The following is a 12,295-nucleotide window of genomic DNA, read 5'->3' on the forward strand; positions in this document are numbered from 1 at the left end:
TCGAATATGTCCAAACCACCATAAACTATTCTCTCATCTTATTTTCAATGGATGCAACGCCTACCTTCTTACATATCTTCTCTCGTTTTGAATCTTACCTTTTATTGTATTTTCACACATCCATCTAAGCATGCATACGCATCTCAACTACACTCATTTTTTTTAATATGATGTCTTATGAGAGAGGGAGAGAAGAGAGAAATTGCCAAACCCAGAGCACAAGCTGGTAAATAGATAAAGTCCAATGAAGGAGGATGGAAAGATCTGGATGCTCCCAACAGTATCAGTTGCGTACCTTATATTCAGGGACAGCCCCAAACCATGTCTTTCTGTGCATGCACTAAGGCTACAATATGCTTCCCACAGTCATAATTGAAGGGCAATCAAAAGTTTTAACATGGTTCAGAGTTCCCTGCTCTACTCTTTTCTCCTGTTTTCCCTTGGGGTGCATTTGCAATGCACATAAAGAGGGACAACGCAGACAGGCCCGGAGAGATGATCAACAATCCATCTCACGATGAACAACACCATGACAAAGTTTGAGAACAAATAGACGAGATTGACCACAATATCATGTTGCAGAAAAAATTAATATCACGTCTGCTTTGTAAATCTGGATGCAAAGATGGCAAAGAACGCAATGGGTGGAAATTCAGGAAAGGTAGTTACAACCATTAGTAGGGGACCCTTTTCTCATGCCTCGTGATATATGATTAAAGCAGGTCTAAACAGAAAGGTCCCAACTTCATGCTAAAGACTTTCAATTCCACAAACTAGACAAGCTATAACCACCACTCAATGCTCAGCAGCAATATAGAACCCATGAAATAGAATGAACGTGCTTCTACATCTAGGCAAACTGCATAATTGCTTAAAGTAAACAAAAGCCAGAGAATTGGCTTGAATTATTATAGAATCACACTTCAAGTGCACACATCAAACCAATTTACAGTCTGCTTTCAATCATTGTGTTTTATGAAAAAATAATACTGATGATGAAGTTTCAAGGGAATATTAAGTATCAATGTATCTATCTGTTTTCTAATTTTTTTAACAGAGGAATAAAGGGGATAAATGCCCAGGGATGTCTTTAGTGAGAAGATAGACATCTTGCCTCCAAAAAAATCTCCATTCACAGCACTCACCCAAGAAACATCCCAAATTGTTGGAAAAAATGCTCACTTTTCAAACTGCCAATTTTTTTTGCCAAGCAAGCAAAAATAAAGCAGCATGGTTTATGTTGGGAAATCACTTAATATGATCCCATAACACCCCTAACTTGTAGCACCATGCCAAATCAAACTATACAACCCAAAAATCACTCATCACAACCTACGCTCAACCTTCTCTGCTTTTCTTTTTTCCCCTTGTTTTTTCTTTTTTTTTATTTTCCTTTTTTCCTTTTTTTTTTGGGCATGGGAAATCACTTAATACGATTCCATAACACCCTTAACTTCTAGCACCATGCCAAATCAAACTATACAGCCCAAAAATCACTCATCATTTACTCATCACCACCTACGCTCAACCTTCTCTGCTTTTCTTTTTTCCCCTTGTTTTCTCTTTTTTTTTCTTTTTCCTTTTTTCCTTTTTTTTCTTTTGTCATTCCCCTTTCATGGAGGGGTCCAGCTGTCGACTCTGCCTTTTAAGTAAGCTGTATAAAACCTCAACTTTTTACACAAGGCCCAAAATTTTCCATTGCTCCCCCAATAGCATGAGTCTCTTCCCTTTCCTCTGCACTTCATTGTGTGGCATGGACTCAAAGAAGTTGATGACGAAGATCAATGCTGGTTACATTCACTGAAAAGAACCAATGCAGTTAGCTGGAGGCATGCACTGTCCTATCATCTCCCTGCTAGAGGAAAATGACTGGCTAGTGAACTCAGATGATGATCTGCTCAGCAACTCATGATGAGTTTCTCCAGGAGGAACTCCTGAGCCAGTCTGTTGTACATACCCATCTAGTGCAACTCCTCCCATTCGAGCAGCCAAATTATCAATGTTTGAAATAGCAGATACATTGGAAGCTGATGAAGAGTGTGGAGGCAAAATCCAATTGATCCAATCATTCTGCCTCCTTATTTTATCTCCCTACATGCGGATCAATTATAAGTTTATAACCCAATAGGAGCAGTTACCACATCTTACAAACAGATTGTTTTCAAGACCATAACAAGCGTACCTGAATTTCTACCACAGACGAGCCTCTCATGGAATCCAGTATGAATGGAATGTTGTTTGTTAACTGCCTAACCTGCACAGACATGCTAATGAAAAAAAATTCCCTTCCATAGATGACAAATAATATGAGCAGATGAATGGCATTGATGCCCAAATCTCTCAAAATGGATGACAGGCAGAGCGTTGACATAAAAAACTAAACCATCCCAAGTCCAACATAATGGAAAACAAGAATGCTCATGCAAATCAACCATATCATACTTGCAGAAGAAGCAATACATGAAGTCCAAAGAATCAATATGATTAGAAAAGTAATTAACAGTGTGATTAGAAAATTATGTTGGCGTAATTGGTAAATGACATGCCCATGTCAGACAGTGAATGGATCAAACATATGGGGAGATCAAATGGTTATGAGTGCCACAGTTACAGGTCTTTAGTAGTATTATCAATTTATCCTGAAGTTAGTCCAGTGTTAAGCTAGATAAATTCATAAAAAAAGCATAAATGTGGAGATTAAAGAATCACAAGCTCCTCCTCCAGAAGGCATTTCTAAAATTTCTTCTTTCCACAAACATATATATATAATAACAGAATAGTTTAAAGATAGCATGTAAATATAGGGTTTTAGATATCAAAATCATAAATCCAATAAGCACGACCAAATATTAGTCAGTCATCATTATTTAGCATCATTGCATCTAAGAAAAACTGAGTTGCTCCTGTTAGAGAGATATCATGTCCCTTGCTCCATGGTTATCAAACTTTTCTGAGGTATAAAAAACAGAACAGCCAAAAAAGACTAAATTTGTCATTATATTTTTAATTACCATTTTAATAGAAGATATGCCATCATCAGTGAAAAGAGATGTTGGAAATGAGGATAATCCAGTACAGAGCAGGTCAATCAGTAAAACAGCTGCAGGTCATGACTTCTTCAGGAAGCTATCAAATGGCCAAGCTGGCAAGCTCCTTTTTAATTTAGTCAGAATTGGATCAGATCAGATGTACAAGTTCAGATGCCCTACAATTATTGAAGAAATAGTTTAACTTTTAAGGAAAATATTTAAGCTAATTAATCATGTTCCAATAAAATATGAAACTCCCACATTTCAATAGGAGTGAAGGCCCAGAAAGGGTCTGCACACCTGGCTAGGTAGGTTGGCTTAATGCATTCAAGTTGACTTGAAGGTGTCACGAGTTCAATACCAGGGATATGCATCCCTTTGCCTTAAGAGAAGGGCAATGCAACAGGTAGGTGGGCAACGGTGGAGCTGAGGGGCTTTAACTGCTTGGAGGTGGGTCATACTGGCAGAACATAAAACTCTACTAGGCTCCACCACCTAAAAACCGGGTTTTCCCCTCAATAAATATCAAAGAGAGAAAGAGAGAGATACTCAGGTTAGTGTGGATAAATGGGAAAGTTCTAACAAAAAAATATCTGCAATTTTCATAGAAACCAATTTAAATGCTTTTGCAGCTATGCATGAGCTTACGAGATCAATTATGATGGGAGATCAATCGACATCAAGGATCTCTTTTAAGCCCTTTCCTATTTGCTATAGTGATGGATGAGCTTACGAGATCAATTCAAGAAAATGTGCCGTGGTGTATGTTGTTTGCTGATGATATTGTTTTGATTGATGAGTCTAGAGCTGGGGTTAATGCTAGGTTAGAATTATGGAGACAGACATTGGAAGCAAGAGGTTTTAAGTTGAGTAAGAGTAAGACAGAATACATGGAATGTCGATTTAGTAAGCAACGAAATAGAGATGGGAGTGTAGTGAAGCTTGGTGAGCAAGAAATACCGGTAGATGATTCTTTCAAATATTTGAGATCTATCATTCAAAAGTATGGAGAAATTGATGGAGATGTAAATCATAGGATAAAGGTTGGGCGGATGAAATGGAAGAGTGCAACTGGAGTGTTGTGCGATCGTAGAATGCCATTGCGGTTGAAGGGAAAGTTTTATAGGACGACTATTAGGCCCGCTTTATTATATGGTACGGAATGTTGGGCTGCCAAGAGACATCATATTCAAAAAATGAGTGTAGCTGAGATGCGTATGCTGAGATGGATGTGTGGAAATACAATAAAAGATAAGATTCGAAACGAGGAGATACGTAAGAAGGTAGGCGTTGCACCCATTGAAAATAAGATGAGAGAGAATCGTTTACGGTGGTTTGGACATATTCGACGAAGGCCTAATGATGCTCCAGTTAGAAGGATGGAGAAATGGGAAAATATATTAGTTAAAAGAGGTCGGGGTAGGCCTAGGAAGACATGGATGGAGGTGATAGGAAAGGATATGAATGCTTTGAACCTCACCGAGGACATGGCATTGGATAGAAATGAATGGAGGAGAAGGATTCATGTGGAAGACCCAGAATGATTTTCTTTGTTGGTTCATATCGCCGACCCCAATTGTTTTGGGATGAAGGCGTAGTTGTTGTTGTTGTTGTTGTTGCAGCTATGCATGTCTACCCTTTTTTTTTAATGACCAAGGAGAAAACCACCAATTTTCTGGTTGCCAGCAAGTACTATCATTTGCTGAGACCTGCTTCTGGATCACCTCGGTGTAAATAAAGGAGGGTTGGCATTAACAGCAAACAGCTATAAAACTCTAGCCACATTTTATGAATATGATGATACAATAAGAGATGCAGTTGTATCCAGTGTTATTAAAGACGCGCCTCATGGCACAAAAAGCGCGCCTTGCCTCAAGGCGAGGGCCTTTGTGCCTTGAGGCGCAGCATAAAAACGTAAATGCCCTGAGGCATATGCCTCATACGCTTCGAGGTGTATGCCTCGGGGCGAGGTGCGCCTCAAGGTGAGGCGTACATGCCTTAATTTTTTGGTCAAATGGGGGCTTTGACCCCAAAATTAGGGTTAATATATCGAGGGCCCTCATTCTCTGCTCTCTCACATCTCGCTCGTCTCTCACTCAGGCCCTCTCTTGTCTCTCTGCTCGTCTCTCACTCACTCACTCGTCTCGATCTCTCCTCTGTCTCTCTCATCTGTTAGCCTAAGAAGAAGAAGAAAGGTAATTTTTTTACGATGCATTTTGAGTGGGTTGGGGGTAAGGCTGGTAAATGAACCAAACAGCTCATGACTCTGCTTGGTTCGGCTTGTCATGAACTATGTAATATGGGTACTTCATGAACATGCCGATCTGTGTCAACAGAGGTATTGGTACTGGTACTTCAATGGGTATGGTCTGATCAGTTTTGGATTTGACCAATCAAACACAATCCATTACCTAGTTTTTTAATTGTTTGATATTAAGTTATTTTATTGAATATTCTTAGATGTTAGTGTTGTTGTAGTCAGTGGAATACTTTTTATAAACCTTGTGTATGTTCCAAACAAGAGATAACTCTATTATGACCTTATTGACTACATCCAGATGACAATATTTGAATTTGTGGTTTGTAAGCAATACAACCATCCTTAATCCTTGTGGCTTGAACAAGATACAAATGGAAAATGGTAGATTAGTTTTACCATGTTGGCTTATCGTGTTTCGGATGCCAGATTTGGGAAGAGAAACAAAAAAAATGAGGCTTGGAGGAAACCCTTAGACAGAAAAGGTTTGGAAGTTATAATTCAAAAGATACATATATAATGAAAGTTTAGTGAAACTAATGAGGGGGTTGTTATGATTACAAGACTGGGGTGAGGGGAGGAGAAGAGTAATATAACCGAGCATTTGTGGCCGAACTGAGCATGAATAATTGTTGTTCAACTCTGTTAATTCTTGTATAGGTTCATCTATATGGCTTATATAGAATTGAATGAATGCTCATATTAAATACTTACGTAGATCAAGTTGTTGTATTAATGTTACTTTTACATGTTAATCTCATATTTTTCAGTATTTATTTGAGATTTTTTATTTATTGTTGGTTGTTGCTTTATCAATAAAGCATTTTTTATTTATTCATAATTTTAGATATTTTTTATAGTCTTTTTTAAGTTTTCAAAAAAAATTGAGGCTTACACTTTACGCCTCGCCTCAGATTTTGGTGGCCTCAACGCTTTTCACAACATTGGTTGTATAGTATGAGTCAACTGCACCAAAACATATAGTTTTGGATGAAACTTTTTTTTTCAGCCAGTTTTGGACAAATATTTTAGATCAAATAGGGTCATCTTCACACCATTTTCACGTCCAACACACTAAAGAGCTCTTTAACCTCCCATTGTAGGTTCATACCCCCAAAAATAAGGTTCTTAAAATTTGCCCTAAATTGACCCCTACAGGTTCAATTTATACAAGATATATGGGAGTTTTCCCTAATTCAACCTTTGGAAAGCCCTAGTTAACATATGAGGTTCAATTTGCATTTTTAAAGGTGGAAGAGGCAAAAGCAAGAGATAAGAGGTTAGATCTATTATTTTTAACGGAATTGTCAGAAATCTTTTCTTTTTTATCAAAATGAGCTTACAAGACCCAACTTGAGACCATCATGTTCCTATACAAGAAGAATAGATTGGCTATTTGATGCAACTACTGTAAGGACTAAGGACTTTCCTATAATAACTTAGAGAGAATAAGTTGATGATTAGAATGCTATGGACGAGAAGACACAAAACCCCACATAATTTGTGTATGTGTGTGAGGCTAACACACTTCAACCCTTATTGATATGGGATGCCCTAATGTGCAGAATACAAAAAGGCATAAAACTTGTGGAAAATAACAATGATGCCATGTGGTATCTTGTATATACAACAATAGGATTCAAACAATCACTATTATATTACATCGAATGGAAGGAAGATAACTAAAATACCACCAGATTCATTTGAATAAAGCAATCTATGGGTTGAAATAAGGAGCAAGCGATTTCACAGATTTTACCAAGTGGTAAGACGTCGATTGCCCTCTTTTTATATATAAATCAAGGTTTTAAAACCCGTGACTCGAAACTCGACTCGTTCTTTATTGACTCGTGACTCGGACCGGGTTTTGTTAACTTTTGATTTTAAAAGAAAAACAATATATAATTTGTCTGAAACCATGTTTTTGAGTAAACATAGTCTCCAAATGTCTGTAAGAATATAAAAACAACTGCAAAGAGCTATAGAGGTTTGCTTGAATAATTGAATTTGATATCTATACAAGCACTTTGACTAATTCATGATTTGAATTAGAGGATTTGGTCACCATGAGTTCAGTCTGCTACTACCTAAGGTTCCTAAAATGGCCAATCATATATGCTAGCTTGTTATAAAAGTTTTAATTTCCTCTCTAACAAATCCATAAATGTAAAACAGGGATATATGTGCATATTGAAAGTTTACAGAATGCCCAATATCAACATAAATAAGCAATTTTCTCATGTATAAAACTATGCAGGAAATATATTAATGGCACAACTATAAAAAGGCTACTAATCAGTGTTGTTAAAAGCGTTGAGGCGTAGCGAGGCGCTCCACCAAAATCTAAGGCGAGGCGTAAGCTTCGAGGCGCAAAGCGTAAGCCTGAAAAAAAAAATTAACTTAAAAAAAATTATAAAAATTATCTAAAATTATAAATAAATAAGAAGTGCTTTAGGTTCCAGTCATCCATATCACCATTCATGTCTTTAAGACCTCACTGATGCAAGTTGTTTTCATCAAATTGGACCCTGTGTATGTGATCTACATCATCCATTTAGTGAAGATCGGCATTTGAATAGACAAAATCCGACTTATGTGCAAGACTTTTTGCTGATTCAAAAATCAATAACCATTAATAAAAACATGGTTTTTTTGTTAAAGAACACTGTCAAAATAAATTGAAAATCATGTTTTTTTTTTTAAAGAACACTATCAAAAGATTGATTTCTATTAAATCAACCGTGTTGAACACCTCGATAGGGCCAGATTGATCAAAATAACTTAGTACCAATGAGATCCCAGAGGGAGTTATTACCACAGAGGATGATATAGGGATGAGTGGAGCCGGGTTCCCCATAAACGTAGGTTACACGGTTTCACAAAGAACAAATGACAAAAGAAGAAGCTCTGGAAAAACACACAGATCTTCGTCGACCCATCACGGAGAAGAAGAAGCAAAGAAGTTTACCTGTCATTGGAAAACGCAGAGGTCGCCGGAATAGACGGCGGTGGCGGTGAGTTGCTGGCCGATGACGAGTGGTGGCCGGCGGCGAGTGGTGGCTGGTCGCCGATGCCTTCTCAGCAGAGGAAAGAAGAAGGTGGAAGAGGTGGTGGTCGGCGGCGAGTGGTGGTCGGCGGCGAGTGGTGGCCGGCGACAACAGTGGCGGGGGACGAGAGGGGACGGAGTGGAGAGAGAAGGGGCGAGGGCTTTCCCTCGCCCCGAAGCGCCTGTCTTTTTTAAAGACAGGTTCTCGATCTTTCGAGAATACGGGCCCGGATCCGGGTCGAACTCGGGTCCGGGCCATCCGATTTCTTAATGCACGCCTCACTTTGAGGCGCGCCTCACCTCAAGGCGTACGCCTCAAGGCGCATGAGGCGTGCGCTTTTGCGCTTTTTAAGTGCGCCTCAAGGCGAAAAGGCCCTCGCCTCGAGGCGAGGCGCACTTTTTGTGCCTTGAGGCGCGTTTTTAACAACACTGCTACTAATATTTGAATATGTACAATGCTTGTTCACATAACAAATGGATGATGAAACCTAAATGTGACTTCCCATAGGCACAGTTGACCCGCCATATATAGTGAGAATCATTTCTTTAAAATATTTTGCTAGAATAAGATGATAACACAGGGTGAACAGTAGTTCGAACAACATGGCGATTTTATTCTATGGATTTAAATGCTTTTTTATCTTTAAATGATTTTTATTTTCTTTTTTATACAAAAATCTGGGGGTAACCCTTGTTAAAATATATGTACTTATATATTTCGAAACTGTAATTTGAAACTCAAAAAACAAATTTCAAACATCCCAAAACTCACCCGAGTCAGGCCGAGTCAAGCCGAGTCAGGCCGACTCAAGCCGAGTCAGGCCGAGTCAAGCCCGAGTTTTGGTAAACCGAGTTTGCCTTGCCGGGTTGACTCGCTAGAGGGGCGAGCCGAGCCGAGTCAGCCGAGTCAACGAGTTGACTCGGCGAGTTTTAAAACACTGATATAAATAACATGAGAATATATGATATTGTTGTATGTTGCTGACAGATTTATTATGTACAATGGGTCACAAATATCATGTCTTAAGAAGATTTTACATGATAAATTTCAAATGAAAGCCTACAGTGAGCTACATTAACCTCTTGGGGTTGAAGTAGGCAAAAAAGATGATTCTTAGACTTTGACTTACCATACATATGTGTCAGGTTTGATTAAGTGTACAGGGATGACCAACTGCAAACCTATGTAAACTCCCATAGCACTTGACACACACTTAAAGATTAAAGAAATCATTGTCAAAGCCAATATATATATATATATATATATATATATGCAATGTTAATGCACTACAGTACTTGAGCTTTATACAACCAAGATAGTTTATGCATTAAACAAAATATTGAAATTTACACATGCACCAAGAGTTACTCATCTCAATGCTATTGGCAGGAGATTGAGATATATCAAAGGAACATCCACAAAAGGTCCAATATGCAGGCGGTTGTATTCTCCTCAACCTACACAAGAATTCACAATGCCTAGGCGGAAGACCCTTAAAAGGACTAGTCGAGGCCTAGGCGAGACTGTTATATATATATATATATATATATATATATATATATATATATATATATATATATATATATATATATATATATATATATATATATATATATTGTAACCGAAATACCCAGCAAGGGTATTTCGGTCTTTTCTCTGTAATAGGTGTCAGCCCATTAAGGGCTGCCAACCTTTTTCGCCTTTTTTACTTTTTGTTTTTTTATAATTTTTGTTTTTTACTTTTTTTTTTTATAATTTTCATTTTTTACTGTTGGGCCAGCTCCAATATAGCTGTTGGAGCTGCTCCCAACAGTCATAAATATGACCGTTGGGAGCAGCCCAACGGCCATATTGGCTGCCCCCTTTAGCCTCTTGTATTATAAATAGGTTTCATGGCCTTTGTATTATTTCATCTATTTTTCAAGAGAGTTTTCTATGCAATATACTTTCTCATTTGACCCTTGTGTGGGTGGTGTGATGGAACACTTGATTGAGGTGTGTTCTTGCATATTTCATCGGATTTGATCCACTTTATTACATGGTATTAGAGCTTGGGTGTTCCAAAAGCCGTTTTTAGAGAAGATTGTGACAGTATCAAGAGTAGGATCGTGAGCTTGGCAAAATACAACAAATCACAAATTGTTGCATCGGGAAGTGAACCACTTCGGAAAAAAAGTCTTGTATTTTCTTCCTCGTTCTCTTTCTTTTTCTTTCTCACTCTATCCACTTGTTGTAAATGGAGAGAGGGAGGTAATAGTCTCCATTCTCATTCGCCTAAATGACACAAACTATGTGATGTGGGCATCCATAGTAAAACATAAAATATGAAAAAAGGGACTTTGGGGATTGGTTGACGGCACAGAAAAGGAGCCTAAACTCATTCTTACAAAAATCGAGAATGAAAAAGAAGTTGCGCTTCAAGGAGAGGAAATGGTTAAAGCCATTTCCGACTATGAGAAAAGTTGGAAGGAATGGAGGATGGGTCATTCAAAAATTATTGGATGGCTCATCAATAGTGTGGAGATCCACAAGTGTTCTAGTTTGGCGAAGTTTAACTTCGCTAGTGATGCATGAAAATACCTTAAATACATGTATAGTCTTAAGGATATCGCACGTATATGTAACATCCAAAACAAAGTAAGGACTATGACTCAAGAAGAGATGAGCATAAGGGAATACTACAATGCACTCTCTCTCCTTTGGAATGAATTGTCTCTTTTTGAACCAAAGTGGCATTGCCCACAAGATGCTGAACTCCGCAAAAATCAAATCAAAGCGGAGCATTTCTATCAATTCATAAATAGGCTTAGGCCCGAATTTGAAGAAACTAAATTCGCTCTTCTTCATAGAGGAGGGGTCCCTTCCATAGTTGAAACTCTTGAAGAATTGATGATGGAAGAAAATATATTGAAAAAGCCATCCACTTCTAAAGATGAAGAATTCGTGCTTGATATGTCAAAGCCTGGAAATCATACCAAGAGCTATAAACCACCTTATTTTTTAAGAAATGAGAATGATAGAAATCTCAATTATGAAAAAAAGAGTAATCATGATTTTAAAAGGGTGAAAAAATTATTTGTTATCATTGTTATGAACTGAGACACATCAAACCTTTTTGTCCCAAAAGAAAAGAGGATCATAAAGAAGACAAAAGAGTAGCTTCGGTTGAAAGGAGTGAAATGGACGACTCCAAATGCATCGCCTCGCTCTCTTTAACTCAACTAATGGAGGCACTACAACCTATGCTTAAAGCTCAAGCTACTTCTTATTCGGGGACAGTCATATCTACAAGTGACAACCATGGTAAGACCTCTTGGATCCTAGACTCTGGTGCTTCATTTCATATGACCCCTAATGAGTCCATATTGACCGAATGCAAGTTTAATCCAAATGATTCTTGTGTTTCAACTGCCGATGACACATCTCTGGAAATTAAAAGTTTTAGTATTTATCAAAAAACACATATCTTTCACATACCAAACATTAGAGTAGTACCAAAATTAAATTTAAATCTTTTATCGGTTTCTCAAATTGCGAATTATGGTTACAAAATAGTTTTTTCATCTAATGATTGTCTAATACAAGATCTTCAGTCTGGGAAGCCGATTGGGCGAGGCCATAGAAGAGGAGATCTCTATGTCATGGACAATCTTAAATTACCAAAACAACTTTTTTGTAATTTTGTGGAAAAGAAATATATAGAAATTTGGCACAAAAGACTAGGACACCCTAGTGTGACCAAATTATAATTGTTTATATTTCTTTCAAATTGTAAAGAAAAAAAATTGTAGGTGAAGATTGCATTCTTGGCAAAATGAAGTCTTTACCTTTTGGACCAAGACACCTTAAAACTAAGAAATCATTTGAATTAGTGCATTCGGATGTATGGGGACCGGCTCCGGTTGTGTCCAAAGGAGGTGTTTCCTATTATGTTGTGTTTGTAGACGATTATAGTAGACACT

At 37.8% G+C, this 12,295-nt stretch overlaps 1 protein-coding gene across 1 annotated transcript in view; it reads right to left on the reverse strand.

Annotated features, from left to right (window-relative positions):
• Window positions 1-1,425: 1,425 nt before the first annotated feature.
• The window catches only part of LOC149832854 (la-related protein 1C-like), a 73,466-nt gene continuing 62,596 nt past the window's right edge, over window positions 1,426-12,295 (reverse strand). The window contains exons 5-6 of the mRNA XM_090013318.1: window positions 2,183-2,254; window positions 1,426-2,091 (exon numbers count right to left, since the gene is read on the reverse strand). Coding sequence (XP_089869444.1) covers window positions 1,798-2,091; window positions 2,183-2,254 — 366 coding nt within the window. The 3' untranslated portion in view covers window positions 1,426-1,797. The remainder of the gene's footprint in view (window positions 2,092-2,182; window positions 2,255-12,295) is intronic.

The sequence above is a fragment of the Nuphar pumila genome, chromosome 7, assembly GCF_984573655.1.
Source record: "Nuphar pumila chromosome 7, dmNupPumi1.hap1.1, whole genome shotgun sequence".
NCBI classification, from domain to species: Eukaryota; Viridiplantae; Streptophyta; class Magnoliopsida; order Nymphaeales; family Nymphaeaceae; genus Nuphar; species Nuphar pumila.